Below are 18,566 nucleotides of genomic sequence, written 5' to 3' on the forward strand. Positions count from 1 at the left end.
ACAGTTGAGAATCCAGTCCTTCAGTGATACAAAATGTTAATACTTATCTTAAATCTCATGTGAGGAGTAGAAGACAAAGACCATGCCAGTTCTGAAACCAGGGACTGAAGCAAAGAAGAAAAAAAAAAATATATCAGTCTGACTTGATTTCTTGTCTCAAATGTCCACTAATTTGACGAAATATTTAAATCTACATTTTTAATTGCATTAATAAATATGTTACTAAAAGCTTATAAATGCTTCATACAGAAGGATTCATTTTTGGACTTCTGCTGAGTCTCAGGAAAGCTGAAATTATTTGATTTGAGGTGTTCTAAGGATCATCAGCTCCTCTTTTGGCATTCAGTAGGAACTACAACTGCTGTGCAGCCGAGCATACAAAATCTCAAAATTGGCTTCTTTTTCAGGAAGAAGAAAATTCCAAAATTTTTATGCCTTCACTAGTTTCAATCTGTGTCAATATGAAAAGAATGAATGACAGAAGCATTTAAAAGCTGAAGCATTTAAAATGGTTCTGTTTTTGCCAGAGAAAAGATGTGCAAAGCAATTTTGATCTTAATATTTTTTTGTTATATGCATGTGCTTCCTAATGGATGTCAATATTGCTTTCTCTCTTGGTATTGAAATAAGTATGAGTAATTTTAGATACCAGTTTTAGTGACTACTGATTTTCAATACTAAAATCTTAAGGACTTCCTAAATTTTACATCTGACACAGAAAAAAAGCAAAAAATAGCTCTGCAACTAGTTCAGGTAGGTATCAAAAGAAAAAAAAAGTCCTTTTTTCTTTTGTGCAGTGCATTGGGCATACTGCCAGGTTTATTCTTATTCCTGTAACTGAGGGATGGGTTTTGCTGGGTCATCTTCCCATGAACAAAACACCATGATCTATGCAACACAGCAGTAGAGTGAGTGAGCTCTAAGCATGAAATCATTAATGATTTTTGAGATTTGACTTCTGATAACAGACAGGTTTTTGGGTTTTCCTGAAACCTTTCACTTCTGTGTTTAAACATATCATGTAAATCCAAATGGAATACAGAGACCAGAAGCATTTCCCTAATTCTTTTTTGGGGAAATCATGAAGATTTGATGCTGGCAAAGTACTGTGCAACCACCATCTAGTTTCCTCTGAATTCAAATGAGGAAAATGTTGTGACTTCTAAAATGAAAAAAATTATTAAAATTAATCAAATTAATTAAAATTTGAAATATATTTTTAAAGAATAAAATCACATTCCAACAAAGTATTTCACTGCAAAAGAAACTTTGTTGTCTTTTTATCTCAAAACAATTCACAAAAGATATCTATATGTGTATTTTGCTGTATAACACATTCTTTCTATGATTTTCAGAACTGTGAGTGAACTGGAAAATAAACAGAGTATAGTGAAATAACTACCTATAACTGAGTGGAAACAATGCAAGGGTTTTTTTGTTTCTAACTCAGTAACTACGGTGTAGATTTCCAAATCTTTAATGCCTTTCTTTCATGGATCTTTGTCACAAAATGAATACATCTGCATATATCTGGACACAGTCCCTTTACTGCTGAGTGTGTCCAGTAGAATCCAGTATCCTATAAATATGTCTTGAGTTTTGTAGTCATACGGATTGTGTGGGGATTTCAGTACACTTGTCTTTTTTTTTCATGTCTAAAATATGACAAATAACCTTCACTGCTGACTAACTTAGGATGTATTTTACAAATTCTTTTCAGTTTTTTAACTTCCTTTCTCCCCTGTTAGGTTCTCTAGAATATTAAAACATACTTTTCCCCATAGGAAACATCTGTCACTTGTTCTCTACCAGTTGTTTTAGAAGAATAAAGCCTTTGATTAAATTTATCAAAGAACACGGGCCAGTATATTTTAGCATCTTCATCTGTTTCATTCATAGCTTGTCATATTTTGAATAGCAATGGTAAAAGTCCATCCCGAAGCTGTGTGATCTTTCCAGCATATGTTGTTTTTTATATCTATCATTTTTCCCTTGGAAAGGAAATTCAAACAAAAATGAAAAAAAAAAAAAGTCTCCTTCGCTAAGGTGATATTTTTAGAAACAGCTGGTGAAACAAACTGCAAATATTATGCCTGGAGCAACTCTATTCTAATAGCAGGGTTGTTTAAAGATTAAAACAGTCATTTGTGTGTCTAGCTCACTTGTTCATAGTAATGCTTCCTCCATGCCTGACAAGTGAGGAAACATGGGAAGATAGCTTGTTTTCCTGCATTCTTTCAAGATATTTAAATACTTATCTACTGAAAAATGTGGGTTCAGGTAGTGCTTTCTATGACAAAGTGTTAGCTTAGGAAAAATGAGTCTCGGTCATCTGTACTTCATTTATTCTTCTGAGGATTTTTTCCTCTTCCTCTGAGTTGACCTTTCCTTCCTCACGGCAAGTTGTAAGTTTCCTGTTGGCCTGTCTTGTAGGTGTAGTTGTCTAAACACGAGCTGCCAGTTCAGGTACTACAAGAAATTCTTATGAACTGCCCGGCATGGAGTTCCTGGTGTGAGAAAACTATCTTCACACAGAAATGTTTACAGTGTCCTATGCAACTTGAGCAGTTTTGTTTTTCTATATAAAATTTTTTTTAGCTTCCATACTCATTAACTAAAGGAGCTGAGAACCAAATGAGGCCACAGGCATCTATACATCTTTTAAAAACACATTTTGTGAAGGCCCCAGTTTATGATGGAATATCAGTGGGTGTTGATATCTACTGCTTTTGCCTCAAAATTCCTATAAAAGCAAAAAAAAATTCTTTCTTGTATTTTTGGTGATTTGATTTCTGATGCCATTTACACATTTAAGAAATATTTCAGCAGCTGGATCCCAAAAATGACTGCATATTGAATGCCCAGTCTTGTAGGTTTACTGCCATGTTTTATCCAGCATCTGAGAGGAGTTTTGTGGATATTAGTGCAGCTGAGCCCTTGCTTCAGAGGTCTAAATTTTAGATTTATATGCTGACAAGAGATAGTTAATCCTTTTGTGGACCAAGCCCTTAAGGACTGTGTGAATGACAGGACTTGAAATAAGACCTTGGAATCTTAATTCTTTTGCATTCAAACCTCAGTTAATTTCTCCTTCACTTTTAAACAAAGATTACAGTTTGATCCTACAGATTTCTTAAACTTTCTGTCAGATACACATTCCAGGAGATCATTTTTGGGGGGATCCAGTCATGTTAGGGCAATGACAGCTTTTGCTGTGGTATGTCACATTACATTAATTTTCTTATACAAAAGAGATTTAAGCAAATGCAGAATAAGACAAATGAGCTAGCTACAGTGAAGTTAAAGATTTCAGACATGAGCTTAGAGCAGTGATCATTGTTCCTTGTTGAACAGCACTTCTTTATCAGTTTTCTCTTTTGTTTTGTCTTGTGTTGTTCTTTTCCGGTAATGAAACGCTTAGAGCTGTATACACATCATTTCAGGGATAGCAGTGACAAAGCCATGTAAAGAGGCACTGTTATCTCTCTGCTCCATTACAGAGAAGCCTTTGCTTATACAGCCTGAGTTCTGAAAATAGTTAGAGTCTGGCTTGAAGGAAAGAGATTCTCTGCAATGGAGGATTAAAGGATGACAAATTCAGTTTCCTTTTATAAAATCCAAGAAATCTGAGGTCTACATCTCTGACTGGGAAAGAGGCTGGAAATAAGAATTATGGGAAATACACATGTGTACGTATACATATATATAAGTATATATACTTACACACAACTATATACATACAATTATATGTACGTAAGCATAGATATAGAAGGAATCATTCTTCAATTTCAGAATACAGTGACAGATTTCAGATATTTCAAGTAAATAGCTTCCAGTGCAGATGCTGGTAATATTCTGTATTGGTCCCTAGGAGATGGACTGTATGTCATATTCCAGGTCTGTGAGCCTATTCTAAGAAATTATACACTTGTTCTACCTTAATGCAATGGAAGTTAGCAATAATGCGTAGAAGCACTGTTATCAGAGTAAAACTGTAGTAGGTGAGTCCCTTAAGTTTTGGATGTAGGTTAGTTTACCAGACCTGAATATCAGATCAGAAGAAATGAATTGTGAAATTCACTTCATGCATTGAAAAAATTCTGTCTGCAGAAAGAATTCCAGAGAGATTAAGTTAGACAACAATTGTAAAATACCAGGAGCAGAACTTTTTCAATGCATTCCTTACTTGTTTAAAAATCTTGTCCAAGCCTTTTGTCTAGAGTGATTAGGAAAGTCATGTTGATTTTGTTGTGGAAAACGAAGTAGTCAGCATTTGGCTCTCTCCAAAGCAGTTTGGAATCTGGATGCAAATTAGATATTTTTGTGGTAAAAAAAAAAATTGTGTGTAAATTCCTGTATGTATGCACATGCATCCACAATCACTAATTACATTAGCTACATGGCTGGAAAATCTGGCAGCCTGATCATGTGAAACACTGAGCACATTCCATTTTTACAGGGATTAATGAAAGTAGATAGTATTAAGCTGAGTTGCTGTAGGTATTTGTGGGGGAAAAAAAGAAATCACTATATGGGATTATCCAGATTCAAATCACAGTATAAAAATAAACTATTTCTATACAGTGTGACATACAGGAAAGGCTTTAGCCAAAGCATTTTCAAAGTTCAATTGACTACTTCAGTTTTTTCTTATGAGGTGCATATCATCCACGTTTTTACTGTACTTTATTACAGTGCTCTATTTTATTCTACATGGTTTTAATACATAGGACATGCCTGTTGATTTTCTGAGACCAGGCAGCATCTGACTTTCATTTACTTTTTTAAGCCCAGTTGGTGCATCTATATTCTACTTATTAATGTTTTGAAAGAGAGCAGAGATGAAGCCTGCTTTTTTAGAAAGTATGCGTTGTCTTTGAAGTAAGCCACTGCAACTTCCCTTTTCATTTCTGCACTTGATAATGTTTTGGATTGTCTCAGTTGGATCTGACAGAACACTCCATCCAGAATGGCTGATATTGTGTTCAAACAGAAATGTACTGTTAGTACAGTTGCACTGTTTATCTCAGATTGAATATATTTTGCTGAATATATTTGAATATATTTACTGAAAATCAAAACAGACCTTTAGTAAGGAGGATGAATACTACTGTACCACGTTATAGTTACTGAAATTCAGAGAATTTAGAAAGGTGAAAAAAAAAATTATTATTTTAACAAATATGGATTTTTGTAATGAAAAGGAGCTATCTCACTTGCAGCTATACCTGAGTGCTGAAGATAAGCAAACAATTAAAGTCTTTTCTCTCTTTCACTGATATTTATGTTTGCTTTTAGAGTCTGGTCCACTGTCTTTAGTGGTTTTGTATCCTTCTGGTCCCTGCAGAGCCCACGAGGCACTGGGATTGAGGCTAGGTTCCAGTCTGTTTCTCACTTCATTGATGGAATAATTTACACACATGCAATTTGAAAGTTCAGTCAGTAATATTTCTCTAAAACCATTGAAGGCAATAGGGTAGCTCAGAGGCTGTTAAGGGCACACTTTGACCTACAGGACCTACAGTCTTTAGTGATGAGTGATGATGATGGGAGACCTGAACTTGATGCTCAGATCCCAAACTGAGTTGGCAGAGAGTTGGTGTGAAGAGTATCTTAAAAAATATTTGATCTATTTCCAGCTTTAAAGTTGAAAATGCTTCCACTGAGATATAATAAGCATGGAACCTCATGGCAGAGTTTTCAAAGTGCTTTTTTTTTTTTTTTTTTTTTTTTTTTTTTTAAGGGAAAGGTAAAGCTGTCAAAGAGCAGAAATGAAGTTCTTCTCCAGTTAACCCTGTGCACTGTCTCCCTTCCTATGAAGACAGAGCATATGTAGCTTTCATCTTATTCCAAAGCCTAGTACATTTGTGCTGAATTCTTCTCTTTCTTTGTAGTTATGTATTTCAATTGCCCACTAGTTTCCTTTTTCCCTATTTTTCTGCTGATGTTCCCACTACTAAATTACCTGAAATTTAAATAAGGTAATAATATGAAATTGGGATGGGGTTGCAGTGTGCCAATGGAAGCTTGGAGTTTCTTGCATGGAGTAATTAGCCAATAAAAAGCCAAAGACAAAATTCTCAAAACATGTGGCATTCACATATTCAGGAATGAGGCACCTGAAATAATTAAATATTGAGGAGAGTGTCTTTTGCATGCATCTGTTTAACATGTTGAAATCAAGCACTTGAGTATTTGGCTTCTGACATGCTTCCATTTTGATGAATAACTCAGTACAGTAGAAGGTAGTAAAAATAAGCCTTTACATTTACAATTAAAGCACAGTATGCATTGTTTAGGCAGTGGGAATGACTGGTAAGATTGCCAGCTCTCCTTCAGAATAATGTTGGTCCATATGCCTGTCCATGTTTAGCACCATTTTTCAGAAGGCAAAGAAAGAGCCAAGAAGGCCCAAATGTTTATAATGAGTCTTCTAAACTGTGAAACTTTTCTTTTAACTTCAAAACAGTGCTGTTCACTACTACCATAATGTGCCAGTAAACCTCAAGGCGCTGTGGTTAGAACTTAAATAGCTTTTTAATTCATTCACAAAGTTTAAATTTGTAGGTTTTGCCAATAGCAGAATTACCCAAATAAAGTATTTGTTCTTTTAACATAATACTTCCCATTCTCTGTTCTCATTGTGCTGAAGACCATCACTTGCAGTAAGAACATGAATAAGAATTATAAATTCATCAGCAAAAAAAAATTCTTCATGAGAAAATTTTGTAGCTCATACAGATAAAGGAAATTAGAGTCTATGAGAAAGTAATAGACTTTCCTATTAAAATCTGACGGTAAAATATCTTATTTCATAGCAGAGGAAAGCTGAATATGATAAGGGTTTTTTTTAGCTTCTATTAATTAACATTCCATCCTATTAGACTTGGCTTACAGTTAACTTTCATTTCACAGGTATTCACGATTGTTATGCCCCTGTGAATTACAGAATTGTGAAGCTGAGGCATGACAGTTAATAGCTATGCATACTCTTCTTTTAGCTAATTTCCTAACAATAACCTTAAAATTGAAATATTTCAGGCAATGTAGTAAGCAGCCACATTGTGAATACAATCAAGTGTATAACTATATATCCCTTTAAATAGTGATTCAAGAGCAATCTGACCAGCAACAGCCTAGGAATATTAGCTGCTTCATTAAAAAAAGCCAAATTATTTCTAGTTAGAAAGAGAACAAATAAACGCTTGTGAGAGTGGGATATATTTTACCTTATCATGGTGTACAGATAAGGGAGAGAGGATGTCAACCCACCTAGCTTACTAGTGAGTAGAGTTAATCAGCAGAAGTCAGTCATTCTAGATTTTTGTTCATAAAGACCTTAGTGTCTGAGGTGTCCAGCTCCTCCGCTTTATTCATGTACACACTATCTTTAATGTCCCTCTGAAGTGTGCCCAAGTACGATCATTATCATCAACATTAAATAAGATCAACTTTTGCAACGCCATATTTCTCTTCTAATCCAATCTGTTGTGCAAACAAAGCAAGCATGCTTCCCAGCCACTTTCTTCCTATAATGCAATCTCTGATAAACACTTTAAAGCTTTGGTTTCTGAATCACTGTAGAGTTTATTCCAGTTATTCACTGTGTAGAAAAAGAGGATTCAAACATGCCTGCAGCAGTCTTTCACCACTGTAATCCTGAACTTTCAAAAAGAAATCTGCAAAAACAACTCTCTCTCTTTATGCTCCTACACTTCCCAGCTAGTACTAAACTTATCCATAAAAACAAACAAACAAAAAATCCTGCCAAAATTCCATCCCAAAATGCCTGGATCACAGTAGTATACCCTCTTGTCTTTTCCAAATGATAGACAGAACTAGCTCACATGTTGAAAGCTGCTTTACAAAGGGCTCCCCTGCAGTGTTTCAGAGCTAGATAGTTCATACATTAGTTAGCACCACTGTATTTTGATGCAATGACAAGTACTGCCTGGTGAAACTGACTTCAAAGCATGGATTATTAATCATAGCCATTCTGTCTCCAAATACTCCTACTTGAGGTCTCAAGGGGATTCTGGTGATTTTAAACATTAGTACAACCAAAAGGAAAGAGCATCTCACATTCTATGAACTGATGTGAGAGAACACCACCTAACATACTGCTCAGAATGTTGACATTCCCTTCTTTAGGTTTTTGGAGGAAGAGTTGTAGCTTTAATAATTTCTATTTAATATCAGAAATTCTACCTAGATTTCCTACCACTTTCCAGTGGTATGTGTTAGAACCTTTAAGCAGTCTGGTTGGTAGTGATCTTCTCATCAGTAACAGTCTCAGAGCAATAGTAAGGGAACACTTTTCTTCCACATGGAACAAGGTTTTAAATTGAAACGTAGCATACCCAGTATCACTTCATTTTACTGATAATGGGAAATTCAGTTTAGCCTTTTCAGCGTGACTGTTGGACAATTCTTGTATTGATTATGAGGAACATTTTGACCTGTACTTGGCTGAGGAGGAGACTGAAGGGCTTATCCTTGATTCCAGAGTCCCAGTGACTCCAGAACAGCAGGTCAAAATTTTCTAGTACCTCTTCTCTAATTCATTGTAATTGCAGAAGCTGGCACTTAGTTAAACGTTTTTCTCAGCTTTCTTCAGGATTTTGTCCAGCCTAGTCAATTCCCTGATAGCATTTTGCACAAAAAATACAATTTGGGGCTTGTTTTTTTTCAGTTTTGATATGGAAATAACATTACTCCAAGAAAACCCAAAGCAGAAAGAACATACTTTGACATCCAAAACCCAAAGCATAATAACTTTATGACCAGGTCTGTACCGCTGGACCCATCCCTTGTAAAAAGTGCTTTTAAGTCTCTGAGTTATCAGTTTTTCTACATGATTTCCAGGGAAATAGTGTATTGTCTTTAGATGGAATTTGTTACCATTTCCGATAGCTGAATTTATCCCCATTCATTACGTCCCCATTTTCTTTTACAGCTTATAATGCACATTTCCTTAGTCCAGAGTACACATTGTTGAAGTATAGACTTTTTAAAAGTCTATAGTAACCATTTCTCATGTATTCTCAGGAATAAAATGTACCTGCTTTGCCAAAGAGGATAATAATGTCTGAGATGATCCTGAATTATTCAGCCATCCAAGAAGTGGACAAGATTTTTCTCTGGTCTTGCCTTTTTTTAAAAACAAAACAAAACAGAACAAAAAAATAGCTCCAAGACAAAAACACAGTAGCTGTAGTATTAATAATATTGTTAAACTTGCATATTCAACACACACAGAAGATAATGTGGAATCAACAGTAAGATTAGCTACTAAATAGCATTCATGAAGTATCTAGGTCTTTTATATGGTTACAAATTAGCTACACAGAAGAAAATATTTTTGTTCTAGCTAAAAGTACATACTGTGCATCAAATATTTCAGTATGGTATAGCCCCACATATTTCACACTTCAGGTCCCTTTAAGGATTTAGGCTTTCAGACCAGTCCCAAGCCTAAGTACTTCCTAAGTTCTAAAATCTATTCATATCTTCTGTAAGTATTCTAAGACATAAATTTCATATACAAATGTACCCAGCAATCCCTTAAGCAGCATACTTGAGAGTTGTGTTGATTCTTTTCCTGGATACTGGAAGCAGTCTGGATACTGCAGCAATTAAATCAACTTGATGGAAAAGGCATTACAACAGAGGTGTCATGACAGAATGACCTGTAAAGTAGAAAAGCACTATAATGGAAGTGAAGATGATTGCTCGTCCATATCAGATGATTCTAAGTACGCAAGGGAAAACTTGACCAAAGAGGGACCTCCAAAAAGAGATCCTTCCCCAGATCCTTAAATGAGGTCTAAGAGAGGTGCAGCCAGGCTGCAGCCCTTCTGGTCACACAAATGAATTGCTTTCACCTCTGTTCCCAGGGCTTACTGGGTCTTTTTCCCCAGGTGCTCCATCAGTGGCTCTGGCTGGGACTCAACAGATTCCATACAGTTCCAAATGATGGTATTAAATTGTATGACAGTTTAAAATTTCTTGGGTTATAATTATAAGGAAAGAGTTTGGTGGTTGTGCAATATTCACTAGCGTTCTAGCAAACCAATGACGTGCATTTTCAGCTGATGCTTTGCAGTTGAAGAAAGCAAGAGACACTGAGATTCTGTGCTGCTTTCTGTTTGTAAGTAAGCAAAAACATATGCTCATTTTAGGATGCTGTAACTATTCAGGAAACATTTGCTACATGGATTTCAGCAGTAGAAAGAGAACTATTCTTGCTCTCATTCAGATTATTGGACAGAGTTCTGCTACTGAATTTGTTAGTACGAGGATCTGATTTGTGGCTGTAAAATCTCTTAGGATTTAGAAAGACTTCTTCCTTCATGACTAACTTTCAGAACTAAATTAGTGTAGCTTTACATAAAAAAATGTAGCTGGGCTGATTGCAAATGTTAATCTTCAGTCTTTCAGAAAAGCACTCAGACACTTCTGAATGGAGAAGAAGGCATAGGAGTGGAGGAGAAGGAGAGGAGAAGGTTGAGTAGAGTTGCACAGGAAGAATGCATTCAGGCCAGTGATACTGGATGAGTTGCTTAGTTCTGGAAGCATCAAAATACTCTTTGGTTCAGAATGTGGAAAGATAATAAGCTTACAGTAAATACCTGAAAAATTCTTTGCCTCAAAGAGCTATGGCAGTTTAGCTCTTTGATTTCCTTAGCTTCTGATACCTGTGTTTTCATATTTATTTCTAGCTCCTTGTTGCTAAAAAGAAGCCCCATTAATTAATACTTATACACAAAACGAAATAGGATGGTGTGTCCCACTTTGTCAGTGGTGCCTATGTAGGCTTTCTCTTAGCACATTACCTTTCTTGTTTTTTGTAGCTGCATCTACGCCCACAGGCTTAGAGTGAGGGAGATTTTTGCTAGTACAAATGGCTGGTGAAAGGGAAATTATACATCAAATTGACCAATTTTTTAAATCACGATAGCTTGTTCTTAGCCAGTCTTAGTCTGTGCATGTGTTTCTTTTTTGGAGAAATAATTGAAAATTATGAAGATTCTTCTCTTCCTTCATGTACAGACATATGCCTGAACTGCAGACTTTTGCTGGGCTTTTTTTCCTCTCATCTATTTATTTAACATATATTTATGCTATATTCTAGCCAGAGGAGAAAATGCTGCCAACATATCATGAAGTTAAAAGGAGATGCATAGCTAACAATGCCCTTTTTGCCACTTTATAGGTAAAAATTTTAGAGAAAAAATGAACAGTTTAGAGTTCAGAGCAACTTTTCTATGTGTTTCTTTTCACTGATATTTTCACAGTATCAGCTACTTAAAAGTATGTCATTAGTATCCTTGCCCAAGTGTATGGCTCTTAATGACCCCAAGAGGGTGCTGCCTGATACAGAAAGCAAACTCACAAAAGTAACAGCAGTTTGGAAGACCTGGTTGCACTGCAGTGAAATGCATGCTCCTCATCCTAGTTTTGCAATTTTTGCATATAAAAATACAGAAAGAAAAATATCTCAAATAAGGATGGACTTTTGATTATATTACACAGAATCACAGAATCGTAGGGGTTGGAAGGGACCTCCAGAGATCATCGAGTCCAAGCCCCCTGCCAAAGCAGGTTCCCTACACCAGCTCACACAAGTAGGTGTCCAGGCAGGTCTTGAATATCTCCAGAGAAGGAGACTCCACAACCTCCCTGGGCAGCCTGTTCCAGTGCTCCGTCACCCTCACCATAAAGAAGTTCTTGCGCACATTTGTGCGGAAATTCCTATGCTCCAGTTTCTGGCCGTTTCCCTTTGTCCTGTCTCCATACACTGCTGAAAAGAGTCTGGCCTTGCCACTCTGCCCCCCACACCTTAGATTTTATAGATAGATAGATATTTAGATATAGATATTTATATTATTCTGTGCACATAGGCCAGTAGAGAATCCTAGGCATTGACAGTGCTGCTGGACAACTAGGTAAGAAGCATCTGGTACTGGTGTTTGTTAGTAACAAAATATATTGATAGAGTTGTGTTGCAGTGCACTGAACACAGACAATGTAATGTTCAGTGTGTTAGGTAATGGATGAACCATCAAATGGACGGAGCCTGAGGATAGTGGCAGTCTCAGAGGTTAGCCTGAACTCAGAGACAGTAATGCAGCCCAAGATCCCAATTTGTATTTATAGTCTTGATGTGCAATACGCAGGGTAATATTCATTACCTTCACCAGTAGCTTTTGAAAATGAAGCTTGAGAACAAAATGTGAGAAAACATAACTGTGTAATTAAATCTGCTGAACAAGGGACTTCTTGCAAAAATATTCCCTTTTTTGAATGTGGAATTTTTCATTTGAAAAATTCTACTGTCTTGGCCCAATCCTTATAAGAGGCCTATAACTCTTGAAAGTCAGGAAATACAAAAAGGCTGCATTGTTCATATTTTTTAAACTTTTTTCTGAGGCATAATTTGCTAGATGTTAAGTAACAAAGTATTGTCTGGCTTATTATTATTACTATCATTGTGTGGTTTCACGTGGAAATATTTGGAACTCAATTTTCAAATTGGAACATCTACTTTTGGCTATTATGAGCTAGAGTTTTGAAAGGACTTGAGAAGTTTTCTTCTATGTTCAGCAGTAAATGCTGGACTCACATTTTCCAAAACACCATGTTTCTGTTCAAGAGTTTACGTATTGACCAAGTGGGAAAAAATTGCTTAACATTGTTCAAATCTTCTTAATGTTTGTTAGACTCAAAAGATTTCCTTTTCAAAATCTTGTCATCTCTTTAAGTGTCTCTGGCTCCAATTGTGGTTCTTTACTTCTTTTGATCTTTTAGGCAGTAGAAGGCTTTTTCAGTCTCTCATGCGATGAGTTAGGCATTTATCGTCAGATAGGGCATAAGTATTTACTTAAGTGGCCTGTCACAGTCTGCAGAGTTGGCAACCATACCCCCTGCCTTACAGTCTGTTTTGCATCAAAGAGAGGGCATTCAGTTCTAACATGTTGAAGGGGGGTATTTCACTGTTCTGAAAATCCAGCTGCAAGTCATGACAAATACTAATTAAAATTCAAAGCTTAAATGCCCTTTGTGAAACTTCCTAAGTACAATTAAACCAGATGGCTGAGAATCCTGGTAGGAAGTGGTGTCCAGGGACACTAACTTTGAAATCTGACCAAATAAAAATCCCCACTGAGGTCTGTGTAGCCAGTTTTTTCTGATGCACAAATGAATCCACAAAAGTATCCAATGTAGTCCAATGTTTTGCTTCATATAACCTGCGTGTTCTGTCCCTGATATTACCTTGACCAGGTTTTCTCTTCTTTGGTTGAACTCCTTCCCTTCTTAACATGCTTACCAGAGGATGCAGTAGATAGTTCCAATGCAGTCTTCCAGAATAGGCATAGTACATTCCAGCTGTGCATTTGGCACAACCTCAGCACTTCTGAAGTGGGAATTAAGCATATTCTCACACAATTCCTCTCAGAACTAGACACTTTTCAGTAACTGGGCTATTTATTTTTTGTGTTATTTAAACTTATTTCATTTTCCTCAGAATTAATACCGATCTCTCATCTGCTTTAGAGGTACTATTGCCCCTCATTTTAATAGGTACCGAAACATCCTACCTGTTTGTTTCTATTGTGTTTATAGAAAAGTACCACTGACCATATTTACACGGTCGATAGCCCCATTATTTCCAGATATTTCAAGCTCAAGATAGCCACCCACTTCCACTGACCAGTGATAACATGGCCTTTAAGATTGATAATGGAGTGATCACATGGGTATTCCTAGAAATCTAGAGTACGTACAGAGCTTTCAGCCCATTTTTCCCATCTCCCAGAGAGATTCAGTGTGAACAGGGTCCAAATGTTTTCCTAAAACATCAAGAAAAACAGACTGTTTTCCTAGGACCTTTTTAGGACTCAACTGTCACAGCAATGATTTTTATACAAAGTAAATATGGACATCAGATGGGGAAACTGAAAGGAACCCGAGGACCCATTTAGGACACTGAGTTCAAGTAAGAGTTAGATAGGACTGGGTAGCAATATCTTCTTGAACTGTAAATCCTCTTGTATTATGGAAGCAACTGGTCACTCAGTCTTAATGGTAACTTTCGAAGGCTTGTCCACCCAAAATCATATGGACTTAGTACCAAATATTACTGACTGTATTGTTTGCAATTTCGAGTTGTCACTTACACCAATGACAAATTTGTTCCTTCAGACAGTTCATACCAAGCTGATACTTAACTCAGTAAGTGGCTCAGTTGACCTAGATTCTGATATCCTATTAGCAGCAGTGGGCTCCCAGCAGTAGCCACATATAGCATGTCTGAATAACTGCTCACCACCATGAACAAATATTTACTGCAATCACTTTTTCCAGCACAATAGAGTGTATATATAAGAATGAATTCTTCTCCTTTTACTGATGTTGATTAAAATTTTGAATAATAAGCCCCATGGCCCCACTCTAGGAGAAAAAATAACTCATTTTGGAAATATACTAGACAGTAAGGTCCAAAATAATACTGGGAGTCTGGAGTTCTTATGTGTTCTAGTATTTTATACAAATACAATATCAGAGAATAAAAAGTATGTCCCAGTATAGATTAAGACCCTTGTCCCGTTCTGACATCACCTAGAAATGCAGAGAACCTGCTGGAATGTGCTTTGCCCTTTCTGAAGAGGCATGGAATGATCCCCCCCCCTGCAACCCGCCAGCCTCCCTCCTTCACCCACCCCACTCCTTGCTTGCTGTTGTTTTTCTACTTTCCCTAAATGCAACTTACTTTAAGCATGCATTATTATTAACATCCTACAGTAAAATTAAGCTATTATATAACCCATTTGTCGATCTCAGCCAATTTCTTCTATCTTTTCCTATGTCTATTTATGACGTACATCCAGACTGCACGTCCTTTTTTTTTTTCTTTCCTCTCCGTGTTTATTTTAAAAAGAAGTGATGAAAAATAAAAGATGTATTAAAAAAAAAAGCAACAATGGAGGGTAGTGGGGTTTTGGCCAACAATTGAAAATAAATTTAAGTGAGAGAGGGAGGGAAGGGTAAGAAATCAAATTCTTAAGGAAAAATAAATGTCCAAATGATGAAAGTGCCCCTAGACTGCTTTGTCTGTTCCTTTTCAATGTGTGCATCTGGTTCGTTCACCTTTGAAAGTGTGTGGAATATTTTTTTCTTTAAAAAGAAAATTTTAAACCCCCACAATCATTCTTATCTCCATTCTTACTGGGAACAAAGTCCTTTTTCACTTTTGCTTTTTTTTTTAGTATATCTCTGCATAGTTATATTTTGATGTATTTCTTTTCAATGGTTGAATTTCTATCTTAGATTTGGTTTGTTCTAATCTAATAATGAAAAACAAAAACAAAAGAGTTATGAATTGTTTTCTGCAATTTTTCCCTTTAATTCCCTCTTTAAATATGGAACTACTTCACTGTCAGAATCCCACAGCTGTATTTTTGAGATTCTCCAGAGAATCTGAATGCAAAAGCTATCTAAGTTGAGAGTGGGGAAGGGGTGTGCCAGCACTGTCATTACATTTGGAACAGTGATTTGATGTGCTCAAGAAATGACTGTCTCATATTACTGAGAGTACTCATATCAAACTGATAGACTTCAGAGATGTGATTCTTAAAAGAAGGAAGCTGTGGGTAGCTACAGATGAAGTTGTTCCAATTCCAATGCATAATACTTGTTTCCTTGTTTTTTTTGTTTTATTCTCTGGTTATTATTATTATTATTATTATTATTAGTTTATGTATTTTTACTGCTATTTTTAGTAGGGAAAGGTTTAAACTGCGTTTATAATTTGAGAACATTTGATGAAAATGTAAATATTAATACTATAATTATTAATTTTTTGTAACTTGCATGTTGAAGAAGTTGCAGCTTAGGGTTTGTGAGATTGTCAATGTTAGAGTTCTGTTCTTTCTTTTTGTTGATGGGCATGAATATGCTCATTTGTTTTTGTATATTGCCCATCCCTTCCTTACAGCCAGAAGCTCTAATGCTGCTAGATCACTCCGTACCGCCCTTACATGGACATGGCAACTGACTTACACATTCACTCCCATCATCTTCATCTCCTGTGTAGTACACTCATAGATTTTTACAGTCCCACTCCATCCACCCTAGGCATTCCCATAATTCCCCTCCACCTCCCCTTTCTTTAGCATTGTTAAAATTTTATGTGCAGTCATCCATTCCTTAAAACACACACACACAAAAATTATAGAAAAAAAGAAAATGTTTAAAAAAATATATATCAAATTGACCAAAAAGGCAAAAAAAGCAACAAACTTTGCTTTTCAAAAAACATTATATATATAGATATGCAAACAAGCAGAAGTAAATTCTATAAAATGTACAGGATTTTTCAAGTGTAATATGCTAACAACTTTACATAAGATAAAAAAAAAATTACAACCAAAAACAGCAGGAAAAAAAAAAAGTTTGAATTTGTTAAGGTGCAAGATTTTTTTCTTTTCATGTTATGTGGTGTGGATGTATGTGTTGTTGCCTCCCTGTATCGCCCTTTGTTGTAAAACAATTATATTAAAAAAGAAATAATAAACATTTTGCTAAAAAAAGTTTTTAAGAAACAACAAGGAAAAAAAGCAAGTTACAAGAATGTGGCAATGCTACTTGTCCAAGAGCATTCTTACACAACTTTCTTTTGTAAATTTTTCTTTTCATGCCAAAAAACATGCGGGCAATTTGTTGATGTAAGTTGACTGTTATGAAATCAATGTGGTATGCTTTCTAAGTATTTTTATGTATTTTTGATTAGTTTTTTAAAAAGGTATTGTTTTATTTTCATCATTTTTTTTCAGTTCTTTCAGGTTTTAACTTTTTTTTTTTTTGCTGATAAAGTGATTGACTTATTTTTTTCCTTTCTCTAATCTTGTTGCTGTGGCATTTTTCTTTTCTAGTACATGATTTTGTTTTGGGAAAAGTATATAAATTCACTTATTTCTTTTTGAATCAATTTGTATTTGCTTTTACGTTATGTGCTCTTTGTGTATTGTCTATTACCGGATTGCATTCTGCATAGGAGGGGGTAAAGAAACCTGTGGTAGTTTCCTCCTGTTCTTTATCAGTCTCTCTCTCTAGCTTTCCTTCCCCTTTCCCTTTCCCAAAATGGACCACCAGTAAAGCTACTTTCTTTTAAAATACTTAAATTATGTGTAGCACAGTGCTGTAGTTTTCATTTCAAAGGAAAACTGATGAGACTTCTTGAGCATTTCAGTAGCTTTCAAGGTCTTCTTATTGCACTTCTACATCTTTCCTATGTTATTCTAATGAAAGTGTTTTATTTCAGTTAATTTTCTGATTGCTGATTATCTGCCCAATGTCCAATCTAACTGATACTCTCAAGTGTACTCTTTCCAGGTAAACACACTCATCATATTATGACTAGTATAAAGCTTGCTAGTATCTTCCAGAAAAATTACATTTGAGAGATACTTCCCTACTGAAAACCATGTCCAGAAAATTTCAGAAGAGGTTTGGGTTGATTTCTTTAAACAAAAATGAGCTTTTAGTAAAAGTAAGAAAGGTTTATTCTTTTATAAGCACGCATGTTTTTAGCATTCCTCCATGTTAACACTGTGCTAAGTACTGAGAAGGTATCTTAGGTTCAACTCGCAAGTCCCTTAAATCAGTGACGCTGAAAACAGAACAAATCATTTAACCAAGTAGGAAGCTGTCACCAATTAATCATGAGAGTTCAAACTAATAATGGGAGATGGACAAGGTCACGTTCCAGATGGTTCAGAGCAACTCTGTGTCTGGCACCCAAATACTTTTGCTCTGAAATCCTGCCCGTAAAAATGATCAACTCCACTGCAAAAAGTACAGCTTTAATCACTGTGAGTGCACCAAAAGAAAAGAAGATATTTGAGGTGAAATGTTGCAATATTCCACTATAGGAAAGATATTTTTCTCTCTACTACTGTCAATTGCACTTAAATCAGTCTGCAAAGGTAGAAAATAATATTAAGAAGGTTCATCTACTAGGCTTTGTGTTAGCATTGCTTTTCCTGTGAATATTTTCCCCTTCTCATTCTCAGAGTGCTCAAAGGAGAATTAAGTAAAACACCATTAGATTGAAGTTTATGAACTCAGTAATTTAATAAGAAATTATTGGCACAGATATTGCTTTGATTCAGAGGGGAAAAGGTAAGGAATTATTTTCTACGACAAGTATGTCATACTAAAACATTCAAATTTCAGAGGAACAACATAAGAATAAAATGCAAACGACAAACTTTGGCTGCAGAATTTGGATGTTATTTAAAAGCTTTTCAAACACAGCTGGAAAAGAGAGACATTAAGGGTGTGTCCCTTATCAACACCACTCAAGATTTCATCTTTGTATGCCCATTATACTCTTATCAGTTTGCTTCCTGAGTCTCCAGTTAAGCAGTTGTGGCTGTGAAGATGAAAGCTGGCAGCTGCTACAGTTTTTCTGTTTTTATTTTTCCCTTTTTTAATGCCCTCTGCGTTCATGACTCACCCACAACATCCTTACAGTTCATAAGGCTTCTATTAAATTTTTAACA

The 18,566-nt window shown here is 35.8% G+C and overlaps 1 protein-coding gene across 19 annotated transcripts in view; it reads left to right on the forward strand.

The window, feature by feature from the left end:
* NRXN3 (neurexin 3) overlaps positions 1-18,566 on the forward strand; it is a 947,214-nt gene that overhangs the window by 919,322 nt on the left and 9,326 nt on the right. The window contains exon 22 of one of the 19 annotated variants that reach the window (XM_085225424.1): positions 17,324-17,394. The exons of 17 other annotated variants lie outside the window; for them this stretch is intronic. In XM_085225424.1, coding sequence (XP_085081550.1) covers positions 17,324-17,370 — 47 coding nt within the window. In that variant the 3' untranslated portion in view covers positions 17,371-17,394. Of the gene's footprint in view, positions 1-17,323; positions 18,563-18,566 lie in introns of those variants that run through there. One more of the 19 variants, XM_085225423.1, reaches the window with a different exon arrangement.

Source organism: Meleagris gallopavo, chromosome 5, assembly GCF_905368555.1.
Source record: "Meleagris gallopavo chromosome 5, MGAL_WU_HG_1.1, whole genome shotgun sequence".
NCBI classification, from domain to species: Eukaryota; Metazoa; Chordata; class Aves; order Galliformes; family Phasianidae; genus Meleagris; species Meleagris gallopavo.